Source organism: Lytechinus pictus, chromosome 2 (genome assembly GCF_037042905.1).
Source record: "Lytechinus pictus isolate F3 Inbred chromosome 2, Lp3.0, whole genome shotgun sequence".
NCBI lineage: Eukaryota > Metazoa > Echinodermata > Echinoidea > Temnopleuroida > Toxopneustidae > Lytechinus > Lytechinus pictus.
Window position 1 is genome coordinate 43,353,751 of NC_087246.1, and position 27,710 is coordinate 43,381,460.

The 27,710-nt window shown below is 38.9% G+C and overlaps 1 protein-coding gene across 2 annotated transcripts in view; it reads left to right on the forward strand.

Moving 5' to 3' along the window:
• LOC129279373 (adenylate cyclase type 2-like) overlaps positions 1-19,987 on the forward strand; it is a 25,848-nt gene extending 5,861 nt beyond the window's left edge. Inside the window, exons 4-6 of one of the 2 annotated variants that reach the window (XR_010292604.1) lie at positions 7,529-7,640; positions 16,655-18,678; positions 19,580-19,987. Coding sequence is in view for 1 of the 2 variants with exons in the window: in XM_054915469.2 (XP_054771444.2) it covers positions 7,529-7,640; positions 16,655-16,786 (244 nt within the window). In the remaining variant the exon portion in view is untranslated. Of the gene's footprint in view, positions 1-7,528; positions 7,641-16,654 lie in introns of both variants that reach the window. The other variant, XM_054915469.2, reaches the window with a different exon arrangement.
• Positions 19,988-27,710: the final 7,723 nt, after the last annotated feature.

Sequence of the window (27,710 nt, forward strand, 5' to 3'; positions counted from 1 at the left end):
ATCCATTCAGCTGTGAATGATGACAAGCAAAATATTTATTTTTAATCTTAAGGATTATATTTAAATCTCAAAATGTTTCAAGTCAAATTTTTTAGCTGTATATTTAAATCCATGAGGTTTAAATCTAAATCTAATATTCAGCTGGTCACTATTCCTCAGACAATCTGGGTGTATTTTAAATATTTAAAATTTAGAGTGTATTTCACCCTTTCATTTCTTAGCCCTGTATTCTGAAGTCGGATTTAATTTAAACTCAGGTTTAAAGTTGTGGTTTAATTAAAGTATGGATTGCCTATTGTGACGTAAATCACTAACAGTAGAGATATAATATTTCAGCTCTTTTGACTTTCAAATTATTCTCAATTTTTTTTTTCTTAATCCCTCTCACAGACCTGTTTGCATGAATTCGCGTTATCAAATGCAGCCTCATTTTTTGTTTTGTTTTTTTCTTGATGGTTCCTTAGTGACCAGCTGGCATGTCGTCGGTGTTTTGGTTCGAAAGAAAGTACTGATGACATGCCACCGATCATCGCGATCAAACACTAGTGGTTTACCGTTCTTTACACATGTCTCCAGCTATGTGTGTGATGGTTGATGTTACTGTTGCAGCTACACATTCCGGTACTCTGCTCTATTTGTGAATCATTTTCTATAATCATTCTTATGTTTTATTCTTGGTTTCCCTTTTTCAAGCCTTTGAGGCTTTCATTAAATTTTTTATTTGTATATTGATGTTCAAATGTATGATATGTGTACGTTTTTAAATGTAAAGAAATAAATGAGAGTATTTCACTCTCAACTCAATTGAAGAATCATGAAAGAGCATAGTAATAATATAAGAAACATAAAATGTAATGAAAAAATTGGAAATGTTTAGCTTCCCATAAATTTAAACCTTGGTCTAAGTTAAACCGACTTCAGAATAAGGGCCTCTAGTGTGTTCTCAAAACTAAAATGCTTAATCCATAATTTTGAATGTGTTACTGTGACAACATCAACCCTAATCCAGCCGTTGGGGGGGGGTTGAATCAACCCCCTCAACTTCCGTGACCATTCCTCTGCGCAAATTTTTTTGACCACGCCGCTCCCTGACTTTTTACTTTGAAGTCTTGCTCATCTTTTGAGACCAAATTTACGATGTGCAGGTGTGCGGTTTGATAATTACGCAACATTTTGTATGTGAATGTCAGACCAAAAATTGCTCAAAAACGTGATTTTGTGTACAAAGTCAATGTAAATTGAGTTTTCTCACCTTATTCATAAAGATATGATTTTTTTGCTTTCATCAGCTGAAATTAATAAATTTTTGCATAATTATGCTTAAAAAAGTTTCTGCTATAAATTTGGTGAAAAAACAAAGAAAAACAAAAAGTCCAAAAACAAAGCAATACATGTACATAATGAATTTCATAAAACAATGAAATACATAAGAAATTCATTTTCAAACCAGGATTTTTTGTCTCACCTGCATAGCAGAGTGAGACTATAGGCGCCGCTTTTCCGACGGCGGCGGCGGCGGCGTCAACACCAAATCTTAACCTGAGGTTAAGTTTTTGAAATGACAGCATAACTTAGAAAGTATATGGACCTAGTTCATGAAACTTGGCCATAAGGTTAATCAAGTATTACTGAACATCCTGCCTGAGTTTCATGTCACATGACCAAGGTCAAAGGTCATTTAGGGTCAATGAACTTAGACCATGTTGGGGGAATCAACATCAAAATCTTAACCTAAGGTTAAGTTTTTGAAATGTCATCATAACTTAGAAAATATATGGACCTAGTTCATGAAACTTATACATAAGGTTAATCAAGTATCACTGAACATCCTGCATGAGTTTCACATCACATGACCAAGGTCAAAGGTCATTTAGGGTCAATGAACTTTGGCCGAATTGGGGGTATCTGACGAATTACCATCATAACTTTGAAAGTTTATGGATCTGATTCATGAAACTTGGACATAATAGTAATCAAGTATTACTGAACATCCTGTGCAAGTTTCAGGTCATATGATCAAGGTCAAAGGTCATTTAGGGTCAATGAACTTTGGCCAAATTGGGGTATTTGTTGAATTACAGCCATAAATTTGAAAGTGTGTTGGTCTAGTTCATAAAACTTGGACATAATAGTAATCAAGTATCACTGAACATCCTGTGCGAGTTTCAGGTCACATGATCAAGGTCAAAGGTCATGTAAGGTCAAAGAACTTTGGCCACGTTGGGGGTATTTGTTGAATTGCCATCATATCTCTATAAGTGTATTGGTCTACATGTAGTTCATAAAACGTGGAAATAAGAGTAACCAAGTATCACTGAACATCTTGTGCGAGTTATAGTAGTTTTCAAAATCAGCACTGCTGCTATATTGAATCGCGTGATGCAGGTGAGACGGCCAGAGGCATTCCACTTGTTTATTGTAAGCAATGGTGTAAAAACATTTACACCAACAATTGGCATTCTATGAGCTTTTTATAGTGAATTAGAGCAAAAAGTATGATTTATGCATACATGTAAATTAGCATAATTTATTTAAAATAAAATCTGATGATTTCGGAAAAATTAACCATACAGCCTTGTAGATTACATCCCACACTATTATCATGCCAATTTTCATGGCGTTCGCGTAATTGGCGGCCGAGATCTCAAGGGGCGGTTGATTCCACAACCCCCCCCCCGTCATATAACACCAAAAAAAGCCTGGTCTCTGGTTAGGGTTAATGTTTATAGCTACTAAAGACAGAGTTTTATATTGTCATAATTATAGAACGAAATATTGACCTTGGCAGCATTTTATTCTTTATCCAATGGGGATTCTTGAGAGTAAAGATTCTAAAAGATTATGATAGGATATAATGAAGATATAGTAAAAATATATCTGAAAAGCACTTAGTGATTTCCTCCTTGGCCCTGTTGCATTAAAATTTATGTATTGATTTATGTCATGATTTATGTCATATACATGTAGCATAAATCATGACGTAAATACAAATATTGACATAGACCCGTCGCATAAAGCTTTATGTCATAAGTCACGACATAAATCACGACATAAATCCATTTGATTTGCATAAATTTATGTCATGATTAAAATCAAGGGTAATTTTATGATTATTTTTTTTATTAAGCCCTTTGTAATGTGATGATATTTTGAGTTTTACTTGGAGCTTCAAAATAATTCTTGTATCATTGGATAGCTTACGATGTACTCCTTCAATATTTGAAATAAATAAATAATAATTCTGAAAATTACCCCTAAGAAATAAGCAGAGGTATAGGCCTAAGCATTATCGTTATATGCTTTATTGAGGATATTATGTCCCTTAGATTTGTATTAAAATTTATATCACCGTCACATTTTTCAATTACCATCCCTCCCCGAAAAAATTATGATAAATTAGAATTCAGTCTAAAACTGCCCCCTTACGTGCTTAATTCAGTGCGACATTATGTAAGTGCATGTCAGACCCAAAACGGCTCAAAAACGTGAATTCATGTACAAATCCAATGCAAATTGTGTATTTAGCCAAAATTCATAAATGTATCATTATTTCTACTTTTATTGATTAGATTTGATTGATTTTGTCTTGTTAATGATCAAAATTAAGTCTGCAACGATTTCCATCAAAAAAACATACAAAAAAAATTGCGATACCAATTTTCTTTTTAAGTACGTTGATCGGATCCTACAAAGAGTCTGTGAACAAAAAATTAGCAGTTTTGAGGCATTATACATGTAATAGTTGATTAGAGCAAATGTTTATTTCTTGAATAAATTAGCTTAATTGATTCATAAAATAAAAAATGTTATTATTTCAAAAAAATTAACCATAAAGCCTTGTAGATTATATCGCACACTACCACTGCAAATTTTTGCGGCGCTTGCGCGATCGAAGGCCGATATCTCAGGGGGCGGGGGGCGGAATCCGCCCCCTCCCCGGCTGTGAGATAGGTCCAAATAACCAGACTCTTTTAGGGTTAAGAAAAAAAGAATTAAAATAAATGTATTATGGTACAGTATACTAGTATTTAAGAGTACTGTAGAATGTTTAATAAACATGACTTTATACAACAACTCACTACAGTACTAGAAACTTGACCCCCTGATCCAAAGAGATATTTTTTTGCTCAATGCCACAAAGTGGCAGTGTCTGGACTTTTGTCTCCTTCCATTGCTGTCCCTCCCTTTCTACCTCTTCTCGCCATTGATGTGGTTTACCTGTTAGGAAAATGAATACCATTTTTTAATAGTAACAGGTTGAGAATGAATTCCTATTTACATTTTGTATTAACAAAAAACAACAACAGAAGTCCCTTTTAGAAAATGATTTATATCATTACTTTGAATTGTGAATACATATCAAAGGCAAGAAAAGTGTAATTCTCCAAGGCCATGATGGTATTTTCTTTCGAATAATAACAATCAATACAAGTTGTAAGGTAAGTAAATCTAGAAATGGTTTTTGTATGTAATATCAAAAACAAGGTTTATACATGCAATCTGTGAATATTTTTCATGGAGATAGGTTTTGATAGGTAAACAATTGTAGAATTTTATTTATACACTAATAAGGGATTTTCTTTTAATACTTCAAAATTGCAAGAAGATTAAAATGTAAGGTTTTCAGTAAAAAGGCCTATTTAAATTTTCGATTCAATTCAAGTGTTTATTTCCAAATTCAGTAAAAAGAACACAATGAAAACCAAATCATATATACATGTACACGAAGGAAATATAAATTAAAAAAAAAAAATGTTTCAAGAGAACATAACAGAGCAAAATGAATAAACTAAACATGCTAGGTGAAAGGAATAATATTATAATAAATTCTTGATAACATCAAGAGAATTTCAATTATAATAATTACTTTCATCCACACATCAGAAGCCACACATAATTCTGCAGTTAATGCAAATGCTTTATCTTGAAGCATATTATTTCTGTATTGGTTTAAAAATGGATAGAAGAGGCATTTGATAAGGTAGACAGGAATAACTGTCGTTTCCGGAGATTTCTTGACATTTCACAGTCAATCCCCCTTTAGTCTAATGATAAGGTTAAATTGTGTAACTTTTATCTCTTTTAGATTCTTAGCCTGTAGTGTATTATTGCTTTTGTTAAGAATTAGAGGGGCTGAAATATGCATAAAGATGTACATTAATATCTATATTAGATATTGATATACAATGTAGTCATCAGAAAGGATTGTTTTTTAAGTAACGCAACTTTTTAGATCAGTGTGTCATTTAAAAATAATTCTTCTCCTTGTGCTTTTTCTTCTTGTTCCGTAGTCTCCAGTATTAGTTAACACGGGCGGACCAAGGATTTTATCATGTTTATTACACTCCAATCTCTTAGCTTTTTTTTACTTAACAGGGAAGGAATGCCCTTGCCCTTGGACCCACTTCTATAGGGTTTTAGACTCTACATTGAAATGTACATGTAGATCTACCACCTGATAAATCTTCACTAGGCCTCTTCTCCTGGCAGCCACCCTGGCACTAGAAAACAAAATTACATTAAAGCTAGACTACGATCTACCATAAACCCAGGGGGCTCCACTGCCGTAGCAAAGCCTAGGCAGCGGGCACCCTGTCTCCCAGTCCTACTGCAAATTTACTTTAAAAGTTTTAACATATTTTGAAAGCGAAAATTCAGGCTAAAGTCAAAGATTAGAAATAAAGTAACATTGGATCTAGGTAGTAAATAAAGTTTCAATTTTGGCCCCAAACTCTAATTTAAAAAAAAATAATAAGTTAATTACATGTATGCATAGATCTAGCTCCTTCTGCCTGAGCTACATAGATCTAGATTATATTGCTAAAGTTGAATTAACTTAGGCTAGAGGTCTCCGATAAGGTCTAGATCTAGATCTATATAAGACTAGTCTAAAGCATGATTCATTGGTCATGAAAGGAGCCTCAAGCAGTACTGGTCCAGGCCTTTGCCTGGCTGCACCAGCTCATTCCCTGGCCAGGACCTAGGCCCTGGGTAGGCCTAAAGGCTAGAATTAGGGCTAGCTCATCCAAGTTTAGCTTACGCCTGGCTAGATCTAGGCCTAGTTCAAGATCTAATGTAAAAGTAAGACCATCTAAACCTGTAAGTTGCTACTGGCACTGGTAGGCCCTACAGCTAAAGTCTAGTCTCTAGTAGACTCTAGAAATCTAGATCTACCATGTTAGGCCTACCGTTAGATCTAGCCTAGACCGAAAGCTTCAGTCTCTGTAGGCCTTTTCGGTTGTTCCGCTGAACTACATTGGCCTCTCTGGAAAAATGTCAGAAATTGTTCAATAAGTCCCCAGAAACAACGGTTATTCCTGGCAGCCGTCTGTTTCAAGGAGACACATTTTTTTTTTCTCCTTTGGCTTAATTGATGAGTGGAGCCAATAGAGTTCAGCCGAAGAACCAATATAGATCTAACACTGTCAGATCTATATTGGTTGTTCCACTGAACTCCGTTGGCTCCACTAATTGACATTAAGTAACAGAGACCGAAGCTTGTTTTGGTCTAGGCTTAGACCAAAAGCGCCTTTGTAGACTCTACATTGGTTGTTCCGATGAACTTTGTTGGCTCCTCTCACCAATACATAGTGAAATGTCAGAAATTGTTCTTCAAGAAATCCTCAGGAACGACGGTTGTTCCTGTAGCCTAAAAATGTTACTGTTACTAGGCCTAGAAGTAGAACCTAGATCTAACTAGGGTCTAGGCTTAGTAGACTACAGTTAGTCTAACATAAGATCTATTCTAACTTTAGCCAGGCAAGGCTAGATCTAGCCTAGGGCTGGCCTAACTTACTTAGCTCCGGAGCTTTATGCGTGTGTAAGAATTTTCCAGAAAGGGGATGCTCTTACAAAAATAAAAATCAATGTCTAATGTAACAGTTACAAATTCCCTGTCCTCAAATAAATTTTTTTTTCTGTCAGTGTTGATTCCATGCATTATTCCTGTTTGTAAGACGCCAGAACCTCCGGCAAGGACTGCCGGCTAAAAGCAGCTGGAGAGTATCCAAGCAATCATAGCATAAATTGACGGCGATAATAATTCATGCAACAGTTCTCTCTTAAGAACTTTGGATATTGGTCAGAACGTGAGATACATCTACTAGCTATCTACTAACTAATAATGAAAAGTCGGATACATACCAAAATATGCCTTAATCCCGTCAAAATGTGAAGGAGAAGTCCCTTTCCGCAACAACTTGCTGCAGGCTGAAAAATAACAACTTCGCCGAGTTTATGTCAACAGGCTTGTTCATGACTATTTGGTTCATGTAATGACGGTTATATCACGTCATAAATTGACATAACCTAAAACAATACATAATATTTTTATGCAATGGAATTTATGTCAATAACATAAGCTATGTATGATTTTATGTCATGATAAATTCGGGATTTATGTCATCGAGACATACATTTTTATGCAACAGGGCCCTAATCTCTTAAGTGCAATTCAAAAACAATATTGTTACTATCATTATCATCTCGATGTTGATACTAAATCTAAGGAAAAAAATTGTTTTTGTAGCATACTGTATGCAGATATTGTAGGATTTACAGCACTAGCTAGTGAATGTTCTCCACCAGAACTTGTCAAAACTCTCAATGAACTCTTTGGAAGATTTGATCAGCTTGCAGAGGTAAGAAATCTATCAATTATTTTGCTAATAATATGTGATGCATCATATTGAAATCAGACAGAACTCGCGATATGTGAAATTGGGAATTGGTAAAATGATAGAAAAAATTCAAAATTGTCTAAAGTTATTTATTTACATTTTCTGGATGTTTGATGTTTCAAGTATATTCTGTAAAAAAATCAATCAAAAGTGATTATGAGAAAGTGTTGAAAAAACAGTTTTTCTGTGAGTGTGGTTTTACACTGCTAGTTCAGCAGGATAGAAATTTCGTCCATACTAAGTTCTACCCCTAGCAACATACATTGTTGATTGGCTATTCATAGTCACAGCTAGCTACATGTAGATCGATCAATCAATAATTCAAGGATTAGCTTCAGCATGTTCAAAACACAGAATTCTGTGGTTCAAAAAGATAGATCGCTTGCTTACAACATTCTGAAAAGAAAGTGTTTTAGTTTTCCTTAAAAGTTTACAAATGAAATGCAAATTCTAATGGATGAGATTGGAGTGGTACAGCACAAAATAATCATAAAGAATAATCCTTCACCTTTGATATTCAAAGTCAAAGGTCAAAAGTTAATAAATTATCCATGCATAATTCCCCCCAAAAAGAAATTAATCCATTATATTCACATTTTATTTGTGAATAAAAGAAAGAAAGATAGCTATTTGTAATGAAAACTTGGATGTTTGATAATTTCACTCTGAAATAAGGAAAAAAATGGCCATGAAAAATATATTTAGGGGTTAGAGGTCAATCAAATATGTCAATAACGTCAGGGAATTTAAGTAAATAGGTCGATATAACGTGATTGTGGCATGTAGGCATAGTGATTCTGATGGGGAAAAGGCTGACCTGAGTGGAAAATGAACACAAATTTGAGAGTTGAATCCTTGACCAATGATGATCTATGTCAAAATACAAGTTCGAGGTGAAATTGAGATCAAATAGCACTTTTTAATATATATTGTAGTAATGCATTGCCAAAAGTGTAAAAAATCATGTATGATATAATTTGAAATGGTTGTCTAAAGTAGCAGCATTTAGATATGCATTTTATAAATCTAAATCAAGGTACTAATTTCTCTGTAGCAATAGGTCACTAACCTCAAATGCTACAATCAATACTATAGAACTATAACTTAATCTGTAAATGGAAAGGTTAGGCCTAACTCTTATGGCAAGCATCATCCGAGAACAATTTCATATAGCCAGGGACAATGATGAAGAATTCAAATAAGGCAATCATCAGAGCTGCAACTTTTGTCATAGTAAATGAATTTAAGTGTCTCAACTTCAGCAAAGAGTAATTAAACTCTTGAAAACCTTCTGACATTTTCAGGACTTTGATCTGGCTCATTCAATGAAAGCCTAACATTCTGTCAATGGATATCAGACCAGGATCTATATTATTACTGATATGCTGCATAGCTTGATTCTCGAACTGGAAGTGGTGCTGTAGGAGTTTTGTTAAGTCGATGGATGTGTACTTGTAAGCTATTATCTCCTTTTGAATTTCATTAATATATGCCTAATTTGTGCATGATAACAATCAGTTGTTCTGGACCAAATACATGATCCTTGTACAAACTGATACTTAGTATAAATAGCATCATGGGTGACGTACTGCAGAGAGCAGATATGAATTGTCCTGCAGCATTAGAATCTCAAGAGATTCTGGCAGCTCACAATGAAAGGTAATTAACAATAATACGGGACTTCATCGTTATTGAAGTTGATATACATGCCATTTACTGGAAGTGGTGCTGTAGGAGTTTTGTTAAGTCGATGGATGTGTACTTGTAAGCTATTATCTCCTTTTGAATTTCATTAATATATGCCTAATTTGTGCATGATAACAATCAGTTGTTCTGGACCAAATACATGATCCTTGTACAAACTGATACTTAGTATAAATAGCATCATGGGTGACGTACGGCAGAGAGCAGATATGAATTGTCCTGCAGCATTAGCATCTCAAGAGATTCTGGCAGCTCGCAATGAAAGGTAATTAACAATAATACGGGACTTCATCGTTATTGAAGTTGATATACATGCCATTTACTAAATGTATGACAGAAGCTGCAGCTCTAATGATGGCCTTCATTTCATCTTCATCATCATCCCTCTGCTGTTTGGAAATGCTCTCAGATGATGCGAGCTGTGACATGAGAGTTAGACCTATCATATCCATTTTCAGAAGATTAAGCTAATAGTTTATAGTATTTATTACTGCATTGAGGTGAGTGGCCTATCGCTGGAGAGAAAAAGACACGACAACCTTGATTTAGATATTATAATGCATTAAATGCTGCTACTTAAGATAAAAATCATTTCAAATTATATACTTGATTTTATTTAATTTTTTTTAATTGCTTTTGGCAACGCATCGCAGTATAATAGTGTTAATTTACTATCAATAACTGGGATATACTCATTTGATTTGCTAGTTCATTACGATTAACTTCCACGCCGAATAAAGGTACACAATTTTCCTGCGCGCACTCTGCATCTCCCTATGAACGCACTATCCCAAGATCATCGCGCAATTGGGCGTCCATTTTCTCTTTTACTTTCGCCTGCCGTCGAGTATAGTCGCAAGCTAAGTACACTCCCAAAATTGCAATTTTGTTTCACACTTTGGATTCTATAATTGTGCATTTTTTCCCTTATTTCAATCTTATTTTTTGATTTAAGATTGTTTTAAGTATATCCCATAGCGCGGAGCCCTCCGTGATATTCATTTTCACGTACTTTGTTCTTCTTTTTTTGTGAGTCTAAACATAAGATACGTTTTCTCGTAAGAAGGGTTGCCTTCGCTTCCCCTCCCCGTAGCTCCGCGCTCTTCTGTGTGTCGTGGGCGTTGCGCCGTCGCTCTCCTTATTCTTTATTGATTCTTTTTAATTTATTGACTTCTCGCTTCTACGCTTACGTCTTGAATTTCTTTGAATTTTTTTCTCTTTCCACAGATAGGTTCTGTTGGACTGTCAGGAGGGTCGTGTTTATCTTAAACTCGTTTCAACTTCTGTTGTTCTCGTTTCGAGTTAGTTGATTGTTCTTTTGTTCCAATCAATCCTTGTATTCTTTTGTCCTTGTGAATTAATTAATTGAATTAATTAATTATTTATTTAATTGACCTATGTGAGCATGACCCTCTCGGATTCCTTCCTAGAAGAGCTCAAAATGGCCGCTGAAGAGGTGTCCAACTCCGGGGTTCTGTTTCCCACCAGTGGTAATGTAGAAAGCGACAGAGAAAGATCCCTCGTGGGTTCTAAGAAGGGTGGAACCGTGGATCCGAGTCCACGTGCCCATAGGGGTGGAACCGTGGAAGCGCGTCCACATGCCCCACTTAAGAAGGGTGGAACCGTGGAACTGCGACCACGTGCCCGCAAAGTGATAGCCCAGGCTTCCGTCCGGAACCTGAACCATTTTTGGGGAGCGTTGTACCAGCTCAGAAAACGCCGACTCCTCCAGGGCTGCCAGACCCACCGGCTATCGGGTCACCCAAAGACCAGGGGGAGGGCACGGGCCTCTCTTCCCAGCACAGACTAGGCTCGATGCCGTGTCAGACTCCTCAAGGGAGCGTTGGCAAAGGGCTACCAGCCCCTAGTCGCAAGAGACAGTGTAGCCCGACCCCGTCAGACTCTCGATTTCATCTGACCCCGTCAGATTCGGCTGACCTCTCTTCTCGGTTGGTGAGCACTCCGCGGGGGAGAGATAAGGCGAAGAGATCAAGGCCCGCCCAGTCTCTTGTCCCTTCTTCTGCTCCGCCGTCGGAGCCGCTTAAGAAGAAGAAAAAATCCGCGGCCGTAAGCCCCGTTCCACCGGGCGGTCCGCTTTCTAATTCTTCTGCTGATGGCCAGGCCTCACAACTACTTAAGTTGCTTCAGAGCGCCTTCGAGCACTGCGGGTTATTACTCCCAGGCTCACCTGCTTCAGCCGACGGTACCAACCGAGCGGATCAAGCAGACATTGGCCATCCGACACCTTGAGGCGTCTCTAGCGATTCTTACGAATCGCCGGCTCTCGAACCCACTCAGGCTACGCCCGTAAGCATCCAGGCTCGGCCAACTTCGGGGGTCCGCCCCCGCGAGCCCGGCCATGGCCCGCACCGCCACTCAAGTCTTTCACGGGCGCCTGCTACCCTCGGGGCTCCGCCCGGTGAGGAGACGGTTGGTTCCCCCCTCTGGAGGCGGAACAGGCTTTATGGGAGGGAATAACGGATGGAGGACGAGTTCACTCCCGATCCCCCGGGTAGCCCGGCTCAACCATCTGCCAGCATGGCCCAGGACGCCACAGAGATCCATAGATATCTCCCGCATATCCTGCTAATGAGCCGGTAGAGGGAGATATGGACTCTCTTTTCTTCTCGCAGCCACAGAAAACCCCTCAAGGTATTCCACTCACCAATGATTTCAAGGCTGCATACGAGAGGGCGGCCGCACAGGCTAGCATGCCTGCCGCCCAGGGAAGAAAACCAGTGTCCTTCGGAAAGGGCTTTGCCTTCTCCAAGGACGACACCGAGGCGTTCTTCACCCCCAAAACGTTCTCCCCCCAGCTTAACCGCATCGGGGCACGTTTGGGGACTCGTTTCTCTTCCAGTTATTTTGCTACTGTTGAGAAAGCGGACGTTAGATATGAGGCCTTGACTCGTTCAGCCCTCAGACCTACAGCCTTCATCGGGGCCTTGCTCGGTTTACGAGCACAGTCCTCCAAACTGGAAGTGACAGCCAATGACAGTGTCCTTCTTGATGAGGCACTTTTGTCCTTGGTAGGCGAGCTCTGGATGCAAATAGCTACTACTGCATCCAACTCGCGCAGAACTCGCGTCCTTAATAGACTGGGCATCGCGTCCAAGGACTTGCTAGAGTTCCTCCCGCGCGTCCCCCAATTGAACAAACATTTGTTCGGGGGCGAGGTGGCCTCTCTTCTGAAAGAAGAGATCGACGAATGCAAACAGGCTTCGGAGCTTCTTAAAGAACTCAAAGCCTCGCGCCCGACGGCTCCACCCACGAAGAAGCTGGCCTCCAAGGCCCGTCCTACCTTTCGTCCCGTGGTGGCCCCATCTCAACCCCGTGCACCCACTCCGCCTAGTCGCAGAGCTCGCACTTGACCTCCGGTGAGTGCCTCACGTGGTGGTCGGGGTAGGGGCAGCCAGCCAGCCTCCAAGGCTCCGGCCAGGCCCAAACAGCCTCTTTGATGACGGGTTTCCCCGAGCGCTGGTGCAGGTCGGCGGTTGTCTCCATTATTTCCTCCCCGCATGGGAGGGAATAACGGACGACGCTTTTAACTTATCCGTCGTGCGAGATGGCTTCTATATCGATATAGAGGTCTTCCCGCACGGCGCGATTCGATCCGCCCCGCAGACAGTTTCTATTCTTCATCAGCAGTACATCGAAGCAGAAATCTGTCTGCTGGAGAAGGAGGCAACAGAGAGGGTTCCAGACAGTCCACATCTCTGTCTCCTATCTTCGTCGTCCTCAAGCGCTCGGGGAAATTGAGGATGATTTTGAACATGAAAATGATCAACAAATTATCCAGCTAGACCATTTCAGAATGGAAACACTGGCATCGATTCTGCCGTCTCTACAGGCATTGGGCCGTCTCCCTAGTCCTCAGGGACGCCTACTTCCACATACTAATTCATCCCGCTTCACGGGACCTGTTGGGTTTTCGCTTCAAAGAAGCAATGTAGAGATACCGGGCAATGCCTTTCGGCTTACGCCCGGCACCCAGAGTTTTCACTCGGGTGGTCACAGCAGTGGCTGCCCACCTGAGAGAACGAGGCCTGAGACTTTTTGTTTATCTAGACAACTGGTTGCTCGTCGCGAACTCAAAGACCAAACTCCTTTTTCACTTATCCCTTCTGCGGGTCACCCAGGAGTTGGTATTCGTAGTGATTTGGGAGAAGTCGGATCGCTCGCCTTCCCGCGTACCTACATACTTGGGCGCGGTTCTAGACCTGCCAAACCAGATCGCTCGACCAAGCCCCGACAGAGTTCGGGCAATCGTCTCTCTGGCTCGCTCTCTCAGAGAGCGCAGCTCTGTGAAAGCTCGCACATGGCTGAGGTTGCTCGGGTTTATGGCAAGCCTTGTCGACATCCTACGGGATTGTCGCCTGCTTATGAGACCCTTTCAGAGACACCTCCTGCGCTATTACAGACCAAGCGCAGATTCTCTGCATCTCCGGATCCCCTTGTCTCAGGAGATCCGACTCAGCCTTGCCGCCTGGACGCGAATGTCCTTTGTAGCAAGGGGCAAGCCCTTCCGCACTCCCCTCCCATCAGCCGCTCTGACCACATATGCCTTGCTTACAGGCTGGGGTGGTCACTGTGCGGGGGGGGGGGGGATGGTCTTGTGTACCTGGTTGCTCCAGCACATTCTACCTCATATAAATGTGCTGGAGATGAGGGCTGTTCTCAACTCTCTTCAGCAATTTCAACACAAATTATTCGGCCGGACGGTACTGGTTCGCACGGACAACACATCTGTTGTGGCGTACATAAATTGTCAGGGCGGCACTTGATCGAATTCCCTCAACACCCTCGCTGTGGAGCTCTGGGATTGGTGCAGCAAGTCGAAGATCATCCCGGTTGCCTCCTAACATTCCAGGCAGCGGCAACCTGATAGCCGACTTTCTATCTCGGGGCTGGTGCCTTCCCTCCAAATGGTCATATCACTCGGAGGTGTTTCAGTTGATCCAAGCCCGTTGGGGGTCCTTGTAGATAGACCTATTTGCCACAGCTCTCGATTGGAAGTTACCGGTGTTCTGTTCTCGTGTGAACGAAACAGAAGCCACCTTCCTGGATGCATTCTCACTTCACTGGGGGGGGGGGGTCAGAGGTGTTTTACGTTTCCACCTTCCCCCTGATACCGCCAGTGTTGAGGAAAGTGAAGGAAGATCAGGCATGGCTCCTTCCAGTTGCCGACGAGGTACTGGTGTCCACAGCTTCTAGAACTGTTGGAAGGGGAACCATCAGTGTCCCTCCATCCAATTGTATGGCCGCTATCGGGCAGGATGCGAAAGCGTTGGTCATCAAGAGTCGAAGAGAATTGACACTTGGTATTTACAACTCCCGTCTTGGCCGGTTTTTAGATTGATGTGCCGCGCGGTCTGTCGACATTCGCAAGGCTTCAATAGCCATGATCACGGATTTTCTTGTTGATCTTTTTGACATGGGTCGGTCGTTATCAACCATCGGGGATTTCCGTTTGGCTATTGCCGCGTTTCATTCTCGATTCCCTGATAGCACTAATGTCTCTAATTTTAGACTTATGAGAGCTTTTTTTTTTCTAAAGTGACCACCAAAGAAAAGTCTGGCATCAGCATGGAGTCTCCCAGCTGTTCTTAACGCTCTGGCCAAGCCCCCCTTTGAGCCTCTGGCCAAGACCTCCTTTGTCTATTAAGACAGCTTTTCTTGTCAAAGACGCAGCTCCATCCACGCTTTGTGTATCTCACCTGGTCATATTCGGTGGGAGCGGCGTGTGTTTCCGGCTGATCCCTACACCTTCCTTCATTGCTAAAACCCAGACGCTTTTTCTGGATCTGTTGAGTTTTTTCCAGCTCCCCATTTGGATCTTTCCTCGGTTCTGGAGGACAAGGTTTGGTGCCCAGTCCGGGCATTGAAGTGGTATCTAGATAGGACCAAGTCAATTTGCAACTCTGATCAGTTGTTTGTCACTTCACGCGAGACGTTCGCAGCAGCATCCTGCGATACCATTTCATGCTGGATCGTGGAAGAAATTAAGTCAGCTGGCGATGACGCTCTCCTTTCTGACACTAGGCCGAGGGCCCACGATACCAGAAGTGTCGCTACGTCTTGGGCTCTCTTCAATGACGACATTCTGAGAGCCGCCTTCTGGCGCTCTTCCAATTCCTTTACATCTTTTTACCTAAAGGGTATTCCTTTGGCCGAGGCGTTATTTGCCTCTTCTGCCCTTAAGGTAGCGGCCTCCGTCTCTTCATCTCCCTAATTTTTGCGCACTTTCTCGTTTTTATGCCCCTGCAGACGAAGTCCGGAGAGGACATTAAGCGTTGCCCCACTTGGTTTCCGCGCAATAACTCGTTTTTTTTTTATATTTAACAAAAAATTTGGTGTGTAGGTAGATGATGCCAAAATACAGGCTAAGTTCGAATTCGGAGTCCGCAGGTCAAAGGTCACAGCTCATTAGGTATGCAAGTTGGTTTCCGCATGATAACTTTTGAAATATTCAACAGATTTATAAAAAAATTGGGTGTGTAGGTAGATGACACCAAAATACAGGCTAAGATCAAATTCGGAGTCCGCAGGTCAAAGGTCACAGCTCATTATATATGCGAGTTGGTTAAAAGGTCTAAATTTGTTCATTATATATATATATGCATATTAGCTTCTGCACGAAATTAAGTTCAATCATATTGAAGGAATTTCTGATCGCGTTATGCGGGGGCATCTGTGTTCTTTGGACACTTGAAATTTCTAGTTTAGACATGCCTCCCTTCACGATGAGTGCGTGTTGGTCTAGCAAATCAAATGAATATATCCAAGTTATTGACTTTATATTTCAAAAATAATAACCATTATTTTCTTATTTACGAGATAACTGGATATATTCATTTGAACCCTCCCACCGGCCCCTCGCCTTGCGTGGCAACATGTCTCTGAGTTCAGGCTCATATAAAGGATAAATGGACGCCAATTTGCACGATGATCTAGGGATAGGGCGTACGTAGGGAGATGCAGCGCGCGCACAGGAAAAATTGTGTACTTATTATTCGGTGTTAATCGTAATGAACTAGCAAATCAATTGTATATATTCAGTTGTATCGTAAATAAAATCATGGTATTTTCATAGTTAGAGCATGAAATGAGCTTCCTAATTCTGCACATTTAATTGAGAATAATATTCTATATTGGAATTAATTCAGAGGTATATCAGAGGGACATTTTAGGGGTGTGCTGTACGCCCACATTTGTTGGATATAAAGAAATATCATCCTCATGTTTATGTTCTTATTTCATTGTTATTGCAGGAATTTGACTGCATGAGAATCAAGATTTTAGGTGACTGTTATTATTGTGTGTCAGGTCTTCCTATATCCAGACCTACACATGCTATCAACTGTGTGGAGATGGGATTAGCTATGTGTGAAGCTATCAAGTAAGTTTCTTTTGATCCTCTATAACTTTTATTCCTAATTAATTGAGTGTAAAATATGAAATTGTGTACCAATTTTACAATTCTATTTTAGTCAAATGTACAATATATTCATTATAACACTATAAAAATGTGATGAATGAAAGTACAAGATATGTAACAAATCTTGTTGATTTCTATTTGAAAAAAAATTATATTTTCTTGGGAGTCCTGTTACAAAAGCATCATACAATATTCCACTCACTGGGAGATTAAAAGTTATTTCAAGGAATAAATCATTCTTACATTCAACAGTCAATTTTGTTATAATATTAGCTAGGTGTCCATTGTAGATACTTTGAATTTTGTTATACTGTGTGAGTAAAAAAAAATTACACCACACAAATCCCTAATTTAAGGGAAAATAGTTCATGAGCACATTATTATATATGGCCTGAAAGAGTAATTTCTCCCCAAAAATGTGATACCATATTTGTGTGGTATGTATTCACTGGTATGTCTTCATGCTTGGATAATTAGGTATTCTTTGCAGGGATGTAAATTTTGACTTGCGCCAAAGTAAGGCATGACTGTAATAAATGAATCCAGATGTCATTGATGTTATAATCCTAGAAGGGTTGTAGTAAAATCCATTGCAAAACACCTTTTCATTAATGAACATGGGAGTTGTCTTTTTATCCCTTTCCCCAGTTTCCTTATCTGTTCTATATGTTTCAGCTAACTGGTGAAAAAGAAAAATGCAATTCTTCCTAAGTAAATTAGTAGGGGAGAGTGGGGATAAATTAGGCCACCTTGTTTATGATTCCAATTATATCTTTTCAGCTCATCTGGGTTAGATGAGCTTATACCATGGCTTGGCATCCGTCATCTGTCGTCCGTCCACTATTTCAAAATGCTCCTTCTTTGCCATTTCAAGACCGATTTCAATTCTGTTTGCTTTATATGATAGCACTAGGTGGGGGATTTAAAACTTCTACAAAGAATTTTGAAACTCATTAAATATGCTAATTTATGCGCATTTTTCAAAATTCACAAAAAAATGCTTCTCCTTTATTTGTTGACCGATTTTGATTTTTTTTCTTCCATCTGGTTGAGCTTCTTGAGGTTCACCAAACTTACAAAGAATTTTGAAATTTTGAGTAGAAAATTATTTACGCTAATTTATGTGAGATTTATTCATAAATCACAGAGAAATGCCTCTTCTTCATTTGTTGACCAATTTTGATTTTTTTTCTTCCATCTGGTAGAGCTTCTTGAGGTTCACCAAACTTGTACACAAAATTTTTGAAATTTTGACTAGAAAATTATGCTAATTTATGCAAAATTTATTCATAAATCACAATAAATGCTTTATTTATTTCAATAACTGGGATACATCTCTTTAACTATTGCTTTTCATCCACATGAATGACTAAACATAGAAAATAACACACATAAAATTCCTTGCGCGGTGACCCATCTCCCTGACCCGAGCATTACGCCCAGTAAATCAATCACGGCCACGTCACGTCCTCTTCACTTCGTGTCTTAACCGAGTCGAGACGTTCAAAGCGAAGTCTCACTTCAACATTAGAAATTTAATGTTTGGAGAATCTTTTCTTGGCGTTCTTGTTATTTGTATGACTCATTTTGCTGTTATATCAATCTGAGTCTAGGTTGCGCGGGTTTTCGTGTATTTTTTAGACCATTTTTGGTCATCTTCGTTTGAGCTTGTTTTGCCTTCACACGTCGCTTGTATGGGTGGAGAGTTTGATAGAGCTTTTCATTTCATTTCAAATAAACATTTATTTTCCTCCATTTTACAAAATTTCTTCATTTTTGTTAACAAGAATTCATATGAAATCAATTACCATAAAGAATATAAATATATACAACTTATGTGTACAGAAGAAGGCGTAGGTCCCTAGAAGCACTAGCCTCTTGTCGAGGCCCTGGCGGCTGCTTCCCGGGCGAAGCGAGGGATTTCCTAATTCGCGAAGCAAATTAGGCCTGACGCGAGCCAAGGCCTCTTGACATCTGGGCTGAATTATATATTCATGAGGAACGTCTTCCTAATGAATATACATCAGTTGTAATATCACTGGTCACATAGTAAACCAATGAAAATAATGTCAAAGCTGTTTCGTACGGGGTTCGGAATACTATATAGTAGTCCACTATTCTGCAGGGGATTCAAGAATTGCGGGACACTAAAGGGGATATAACCAGCAAAATGCTACAAACAGTGGTACTACTACTACTACTAGTACTGGCCGTAAAAGACCCATCACCGCCCCAAAACTTCCCGGGAGATACTGGTCAGCCGCTGGTCAGACTCGAGTCAAGGGGAAACAACTCTACTCCAGCATTCCCTCACTGCACAGCAGAGAACGATACTCGACACATAGTGGAATCGCATGAAAGATAACATTTTTTCCATATCCTGTGGGTAGATTTACAAAAACATATCGTCCTTTCAGTGCAGATTTAATTTTATCGACTTGCAAATCCTTAAATCGGTCAATATTCAGCATTTTAGAGGCATATTCAATGCTCTTTGATATTTCGTCGTCACTCTTCGCCAAGAATCCACGGGTCGCCATTCAAGATGAGCTCATGAATATTCAATATGACGTCATAGCAGCCCGCGCTCTCATTGGATGATTTTCACCGACCAGTTTTTGGTCGGTATATTGGTAAAAACAATAAAATAAAAGAAAGTCGGTGAAATTCGGCTCAGTTGTCAAGAGGTCCTGTCTTGCGGCGCTCTGCTTCGCTCTCTCCCTTGCTTCGCCATGTTCGCTCGGAAAGCAGCCGACAGGGCCTCGACAAGAGGCTATAGAAGCACATGCTTGTGGACATATAGATATATACAATACACAAAATCAATACAAAGATAAGAAGGGCTAGAAAAAGAGAAGAATGGAAGAAAACGAGAGAGGGAGAAGTGAGCAGGAAGGTGGGCATGAGTTACCGAGTACCGAGCAAATAGATCGTACAACAATGTATGATGGAGAAGAGAGAGGGAGAGATAAAAAAAATAATGCCGCAGCAACAGTTGCACATTATTCATTTTATCATGTTAACTTAAGATCAAAAGGAATATAAGGTATGAGGATATTCATGCATAGGATGATAAAATCATTTTTTTTATCTTAAATTTTAAGCTACCATAAGTAACGGACTATAAACCTCACCCGTGTATTAACTGCACCCCCAACTTTGGACTAAAAAAAAAAAAAAAAAAAAAAAAATCCTCACATTTACATGCATATCTGAGGTACAAAGAAACAAAAACTAAGTTAAAGATTTCAAAGTATTCAAAGAGATTACAGATATATGGAAATCTGCTGTTCTTGATCAATTCATCTACAAATGTTAGCAAGAAAGAAAGGTCCCGACAATATTGGCCACTTACACACTCACCTCACAGTCACAGTGTACACACACACAGCACTGCCGTTCTTGTACATTGCAAACTACGATACGGTACCACTTACCAGTACATCTTATCAAATTGTGATCACATTTCTTGCATCACAACCTCACAATCACTTTCAGAATTTGTCTAGCATTCGATGTCTTAGCATGAATTTTGGATACGGGATTACAGGAAGGTTCAAGAAACAAGGAAATTTGCATTTTTTCCAGTTGTTTTACGGCTTTGTGCCGTCTCTCTCGTGCGTGGTGCACGGTGTACATGGTATCTTATGAAAAGCAAACGGGAAAGAAAAAATAAGCTGGCGCGAAACGGGACTTTGGAGAGTGGTTAAAATGAATAGCGCCAGCTTAAGTCGCACTATAACCACAATACAACGCAAGCTATCGGCTCTTGGTCAGCTAGCTGTGACAAATTATTACCGAGAATGCTTGGCGTCTCTTTGAACTTAGCCAGGGAACTTCGCTGCTATGAATCGAGAATAAAGTCAAAATTAGTGTCATGATGGTGGGTGCGTTTGTTATGGACAATATTTGATTAAGATCGTAATAATCGCTTCCCATTACCCGCGGCTCATACCCCTCTAAACGACATTGTCCTGGGCGGCTACGCCCGGCCACTCGATGCGCTGTGAACTGGCAGACGTCTTACATGTTCGGGAGGGGTTACGCGGGCGGGCTCAGACCCGTCACCGTGGATAAACCGCACCCCCGACTTTTGCTTATATCCCGCCGAGAAAAAGGTGCAGTTAATACACCGTTACTTACGGTAGTTGCTGACAAGGATTTTTTATGTAGTCCGGAAGATCATTCCATATTTTCGGGCCAGAATAACGGATGTTGTGTTGAAAGATAATCTTTCTATGTTTAGGAATATATATTTGGTTATTTTTTCGGGTATCAAAATGATGTATATTTGATACATGCTTAAAGAAATTACGAAAATTTTCTGGAATTTGAGAATTTAATCACCTGGACATAAAATTACATTGCTGAAGTTTATTGAAGTCGTTTAATTTCAGCAGTTTCTGGGAATGAAATAAAGATTTTGTGTCTGTTGGTGGTATGATGTCGTTCTCAGAAATCATACGCACAATTTTATTTTGAAAAGAACATAATTTTTTAAGATGGGTTTGGTATGTGTTAGCCCAGACCAAATTACAATAATAAAAATGTGGCAGGATTAGAGAGCAATGTAATGTACGTAGGAACGGTTTAGGAAGATAAAAGCTTAGGCGATATATAATTCTGATGATTTTCGCACCTTGTTTTCAACTTCATTTATGTGATGTGACCAAGTTAAATTACTGTCAATGATAATACCAAGAAATTTTGAATTTTCAACTCTGGGAATAATTTGGTTATTAAGCCTAACTTCTACATGATTAAAATCTATATGCCTTGTAGAGTTACGGAATATAATGTAATTGCACTTTTTATAATTGATTGTGAGTTAATTTGCACAGAACCATTTACAGACATATTTTTATCAGAATAAACTATGTTTGTATCGTCAGCGTACATGATAAAGGAAATAAGGTTTGATGAACGATATATGTTGTTGATAAATAAAATAAATAAGAGCGGGCCAAGTAATGACCCCTGTGGAACTCCGCATATAATTGTCCTATATTCGGACTGAACAGAGTTATATAAAGTACATTGCTTACAATTTAAGAGGTAACTAGAGAAAAGATCTAGGGCAGTCCCATGAATACCATAGTTATTTAGCATTGATAAAAGTATAGTATGATCAATCGTGTGAAATGCTTTTGACAGGTCAATAAATATTCCAATCGTGAATAAATCGCGTTCAAAAGAGTCAATAATTTTATTTGTTAATTCAAGGAGAGCCAGTTCTGTTGAATGGTCACTACGGAAACCGTATTGAGATTTAAAAAGACAATTATTTTTTTCAAGAAAGTTATAGGTCCTTTTATAAATAACCTTTCCCCATATTTTAGACAAATAGAGAGGACTGATATGGGCCTGTAATTATTAACCTGTTCTCTATTACCGGTTTTAAGAATTGGAGAAATTCTTGCAGTTTTCATTTTATCTGGAAATATCCCAGAGGCAAGTGATAGATTAAATATATGACACAAAGGTTTGCTTATTAATTCGATTACAAGTTTGACAATCTTAGGAGAGCAATCATCTAGACCCGGGGCCTTACTGTTACCAAAACGCATGACAATATTACATATTTCACGTTGGGTTACCGGACTGAAAAACAATGATTTAGAATTTGGTTCAGATAGATACGTTTTGAAATCTGTATAATTTCGAGGAGTGGTGTTAGCTAGCCTAGGACCTATTTCAACTAAAAAATCATTAAAAAAAAGTATTTGCTATTTGGAGTGGGTCTGTCGATACACTTCCATTACAAACTAAAGATTTGGGGATGGATTTTCTTTTTTTATTCAATATTGATTTGATCAATTGCCACGTACGGTTTATATTATTTTATATTCTTCAAATTTACATTTATAATAACATTTTTTAGCCTGCCGTTTCAAATAGTTAACGTTTTTAAGAGAATCTTTGTATTTAATTTCGTTTCGAACTGTTGGTTTATGGATATATTTTTTATAAAGACTGTTTTTATAATGAATAGATTGAAGCAAGCCATAGGTCATCCATTATTTAAGTTTAATTTTCTTTCTAGATTTTTTTTCAATGGGAAATTGCTATCATACATTGCACGGAATTTGGTTATGAATGTTTCATATGCTTGATTGGCATCTTGCATATCTAAAATGTCACCCCAATTTGAATTTTCAATTTCATTTTTAAATTTCGCAATATTTACTGTCGTAAAAGCCCTACAAGGTACCGCGTGATCTTTCGATTTAATTTTAATAACATTCATGTCTGTTACGTGAAATATTGGTAAGTGATCTGACACGTCTGAGTATAACAGTCTAGTATTCCAACTCCACCGCCTCTGGAATATTTCCTATTGTTACAAACGAACGTGTAGTTGGGCATATATACCAGATTACCAGGGGACTTTTGAATCTTAGCCAGGTTTCGGAAATGGCAATTATATCAAATGTAAAGTCCAAAGAGTTAAGACAGGTTGTAATGTCATCAAAAGAATTTAAAAGACTTCTAGCATTGAAGTGAACGCTGGAAAATTTTCCACTGCTCGGAACATCTACATTCCCAAATATTTCATTGAATTCCTCAGAACTGTAGTATCGAGAGTCATTTGAACTTTCAGTAAAGAATTGGAAGTCAGGGTCAACATCATTGTTTTGGATAATACTTTCATGTGCTAAAAAAGGAACAAATGTAAATGAGAAAGCCTGTCAAAATTGTTTTCTAGGGGTTCGTCAGCCGATATTACATCATCAAGCTCATTGTCATTTAATTGGTTAAAAGGGAATAGGTGTTCAAAACAGCGTTTACAACAAGAAAAATAATAGTTCCAGTCATGATTTAGATATATTTGCTTACACATGTAACAATATATTTGATTATGTAACAAGTCTTGAAATTCTTGTATGGGTTCACCAATCATCATCATGAGAATGCAACGTTTTATCATGTAGGAATTTACACTCTGACAGATACCTTTGACAACTATCATTAAGATTTTTTAGGTTGCATTTTATGTATATTGTAGCTATGGCTTTAGGATAGATTACATAACAACATATGTGCATTGTTGTTGCATATTGAAAGAGCACGAACAAAATGAGTATATTTTAAAAGTTAGTTGTACGTCTATTGGTATACAAAGCAACATCACGCCCACTAGAAGGTTGGTAAAAGAGAATAATGTTGACAGAAAATGGAAAGTTATGTAAAGAAGAAGAGTTCGCCCTTGTAATTGAATTAATTTGATACAAAATTAATAACATTGTGCGTCTTAATCCAACAACAAAATTCATCATATATAACACAAAATGAGCCATAGTAAGGCAAATGGAAATTAAGTGGATGTATCTGCATCAAAAGTAATATCGTTTAGGCAGCAATTATTCAAAAATTTTCAAAATAGGTAAAATAAAATAAACGGCTTTGAATGCTTTCATTATTTTCCTTCTAAAATTTTATTTGTAAGCATACATGTATACGAATCGAAAGAACATGTTACAATCTTCTTTGATTGTCTTGTCATAAAACAAGACAGGATTCCCTTTTGGGAAGTTAAGAGTAATTGAACAAGATAAAACTTACATTTTCATGAGTATTTTATCATTCTTTTTTTCATTATAAGTTAAAGTTAATATATGCTGCGCCTTAAAGCATCACAAAAAGCAAAAAGGCAAGTGGTATACTGGCTGGTATTTGTTTATGAATGACTGGAATAAATTACCAGCCTACATGGCCTAAAGAAAAAAAATCTCTATTTGTATTGAGTCCATTTACTTTACCTTTTTTCTATTTAAATATGCATGGAATATTTGGGCAAAGATATAATTTATAAATTTATATTACAAAGTAATTAAGATTTGCTAGATACAAATTTTCACCAGCTGAAGTAAATAAAAAGAAGGCAACTCAATTCTGTTTCATTGTGTACAAAATATCATTGGTTGGAGGCATACTTTCACCAAAAAGCGAGATATAAAATCCAGTATGCAAGCACAAAATGAGTATCAATTTGCTTGAGAAAAACATAACAACAACAGAAAGTCATTATTTTACAACTTTCTTTTCCCATCTGTCGCTGTCTTTGTTGATGTTGTTATGGTTAATATCAACAGGAAAGAAACTTGTACATAGAGCCACAGGTGTAATATAGAATCATCATGGTCACATCCAGAGCAATCATGCTGATTCCATGCTAATTAATCAAGCAAAGGCCTAAGCTGTACATAATATAATTTTATATAGCTTTATTTCTCAGAATTATTCATGGTTGTTATTATATTTTGTTTATTCTATACATGTTAGATGAAAGGTAATTTTACTATGAAATACAAGATAAAAATTCAATGACAACGATTCTGAGAAACAATCACTAAAGAGCAATGGCCAGAGCTGTACAGATAAATTTTGGTGTGATTCTGTTCAGACTTTTGTAAACAATCAAGCATTCAATGTCAGTTCCACCTATAATAATATATAGAGTGTTTGCACTCACCATGTTTATACTTATGCCATAGACATAACATGCATGATAAATGTTGTAAATCTGAAATCATCCAATGGTGGTGACCTTTTTCCTTTCAATATTGTTTTTAACTTGTTTGATACATAAAGGGTAACTAATTAGCAAGATATAGAATAGTGATGATGATCATAAAATCTTCATGACCACACTTTAAAGTAATTATGCAAATTCCATGCTAAGGAATCAAGCAATTGCCTAAGCTGTACATAATACAAATTTCTATAGCTTTATTTCTCAGAATTGTATTTATCTATTCTTATTCATGGTTGTTTTTATATTTTGTTTATTCTTTATATGTAAGATGAAAGCTAATTTTACTATGAAATATAAGATAAATCTTCAACGTCAACAATTCTAAGAAATAATCACTAAAGAGCAATGGCCAGAACTGTACAGATAAATTTAAGTGTGATTCTGTTCAGACTTTTTTTAAAAACAATTGAGCATTCAATGTCAGGTCCACCTAAAATATAGAGTTTTAGCAATCACCATAAGAAATATTGTAAATCTGAAATAATCCAATGGTGGTGACCTTTTTCCTTTCAATATTGTTTTACCTTGTTTGATAGATCAAGGGTAACTAACTAGCAAGATATAGAATAGTGATGATGATCATAAAATCATCATGACCACACTTTAAAGTAATTATGCAAATTCCATGCTAAGGAATCAAGCAATGGCCTAAGCTGTACATAATACAAATTTCTATAACCTTATTTCTCAGAATTGTATTTATCTATTCTTATTCATGGTTGTTATTACAGACATGCCAAGTTCAAAAAAAAGTTATGCGTGAGATTTTCATGACTCTGCGCGCATGCTTCGAAAAGGCGCGCGCGCGTGCGTTTGAGATATGGGCTTCATCATGATATTGATCCATACTACAAAACCATGCGATGCACGCGAGCAATTCATCTTATCACGTACTAGCTGTGCGCTGACTGTACTCTCGATTCGTCTCACGTGCCGGGGTAGACGTGACGGCGTGCGAAGGCGGTCGGCCAGTGCGTATAATCTAGCGAATAATGCTACTTTTTCTCTTTTTTTTTCTGTCGGGTCCTGATGCCTGAGAAAAATGGGTGCCATGCGTGAGATCGTGAGACGGACCCTGGATGCATGAGTCTCACGCACAAAACGTAGTATTGTATCATTCTATGAATGGTGTTTTTTGTGAATGATTATTTTATAGTAGTTTTCAAAGTCAGGACTGCTTCTATATTGAATCGCGTGATGCAGGTGAGACAGCCAGAGGCATTCCACTTGTTGTTTTTCCGTCTTAGAATTTTTTCTTCGTCAGACGGACTCTTGTTCTTCAGTTGGCTTCTTGGCTTGTCCTCGGAGCTTATCCTTCGAAGCTTTCTATTGTTTAATTATCGATAATTATCTTGTCATAATAATTTTTTTAATTTTTTTTTTTTTTTCTCTCAGTTGATCTTATTTTTGTCTTCGAACTCATTTTTTAAAAAGTTGGTCCTGCTAATAACCTGAATTATCAATATTATCTGAAAGGGACCTTGGTTTATCTACCTTTCTTGTCCACCCCCTCCCCGCCCGTCCTCGGATTTCGCCCCTCCTTTTGTTCTTTCAGGTTAAGAACTTGCCAGATGACCCCACGTCTGCCACTGGGGAAGAGCCAGACAAGGTATATTTGTTCCCGCGATCAGCGGCGGTGAGTATGAGAGTGAGGCCCTTTCCGTAGGGCTCAATAAAGGGTGAAACCAGGGAATTGTTTCCACGTGCCCTGAGAAGGAAGGGTGGAACCGTGGAGTCATGTCCACGCGCCCAAGAGGGTGGAACCGTGGCACTGCATGCATGTGCCCGAAAGGTGATAGCCAATGATCCCTCGTCGGGACCTAGACCAATTTTGGGGGAGTAGTGGAGAAAACCTCATCTCCTCCAGGTCTGCTTGACCCACCGGCTATCGGGTCCAACAAGTCCTGGTTAAGAGTGTGGGACTCTTTTCCCGCCACAGACTAGGCTCGATGCTTTATCAGTCTCCGTCAGGGAGCATCAGCAAAGGGCTACCAGCCCCTAGTCGCTAGAGACACGTGAGCTCGACCCCGTCAAACTCACGATTATCTGATCACGGTGGAACCGTGGAATGGCGTCCATGTGCCTGAACGGTTTGATCAGATTTGGGTGACTTTTCTCATGCAAGATATCACAGCCCCCTGTCTCATGTGCCCTCTTCTCCATCCCGGCGGGGCCTGCATAGAAGAGGAAGAAGAAGAAATTCTAGGTCGCTAACCCCGCTTCGCGGGCAGACCTATCTTTCTGATTCTTGCGCCGATGGCCAGGCGTCATAACCTTCATGTTACACCCAAACGCCCTCGAGCATCACAGATTTTTATCCTCATGCTCCCCGTCAGCTAAAACCGCTGTGTCA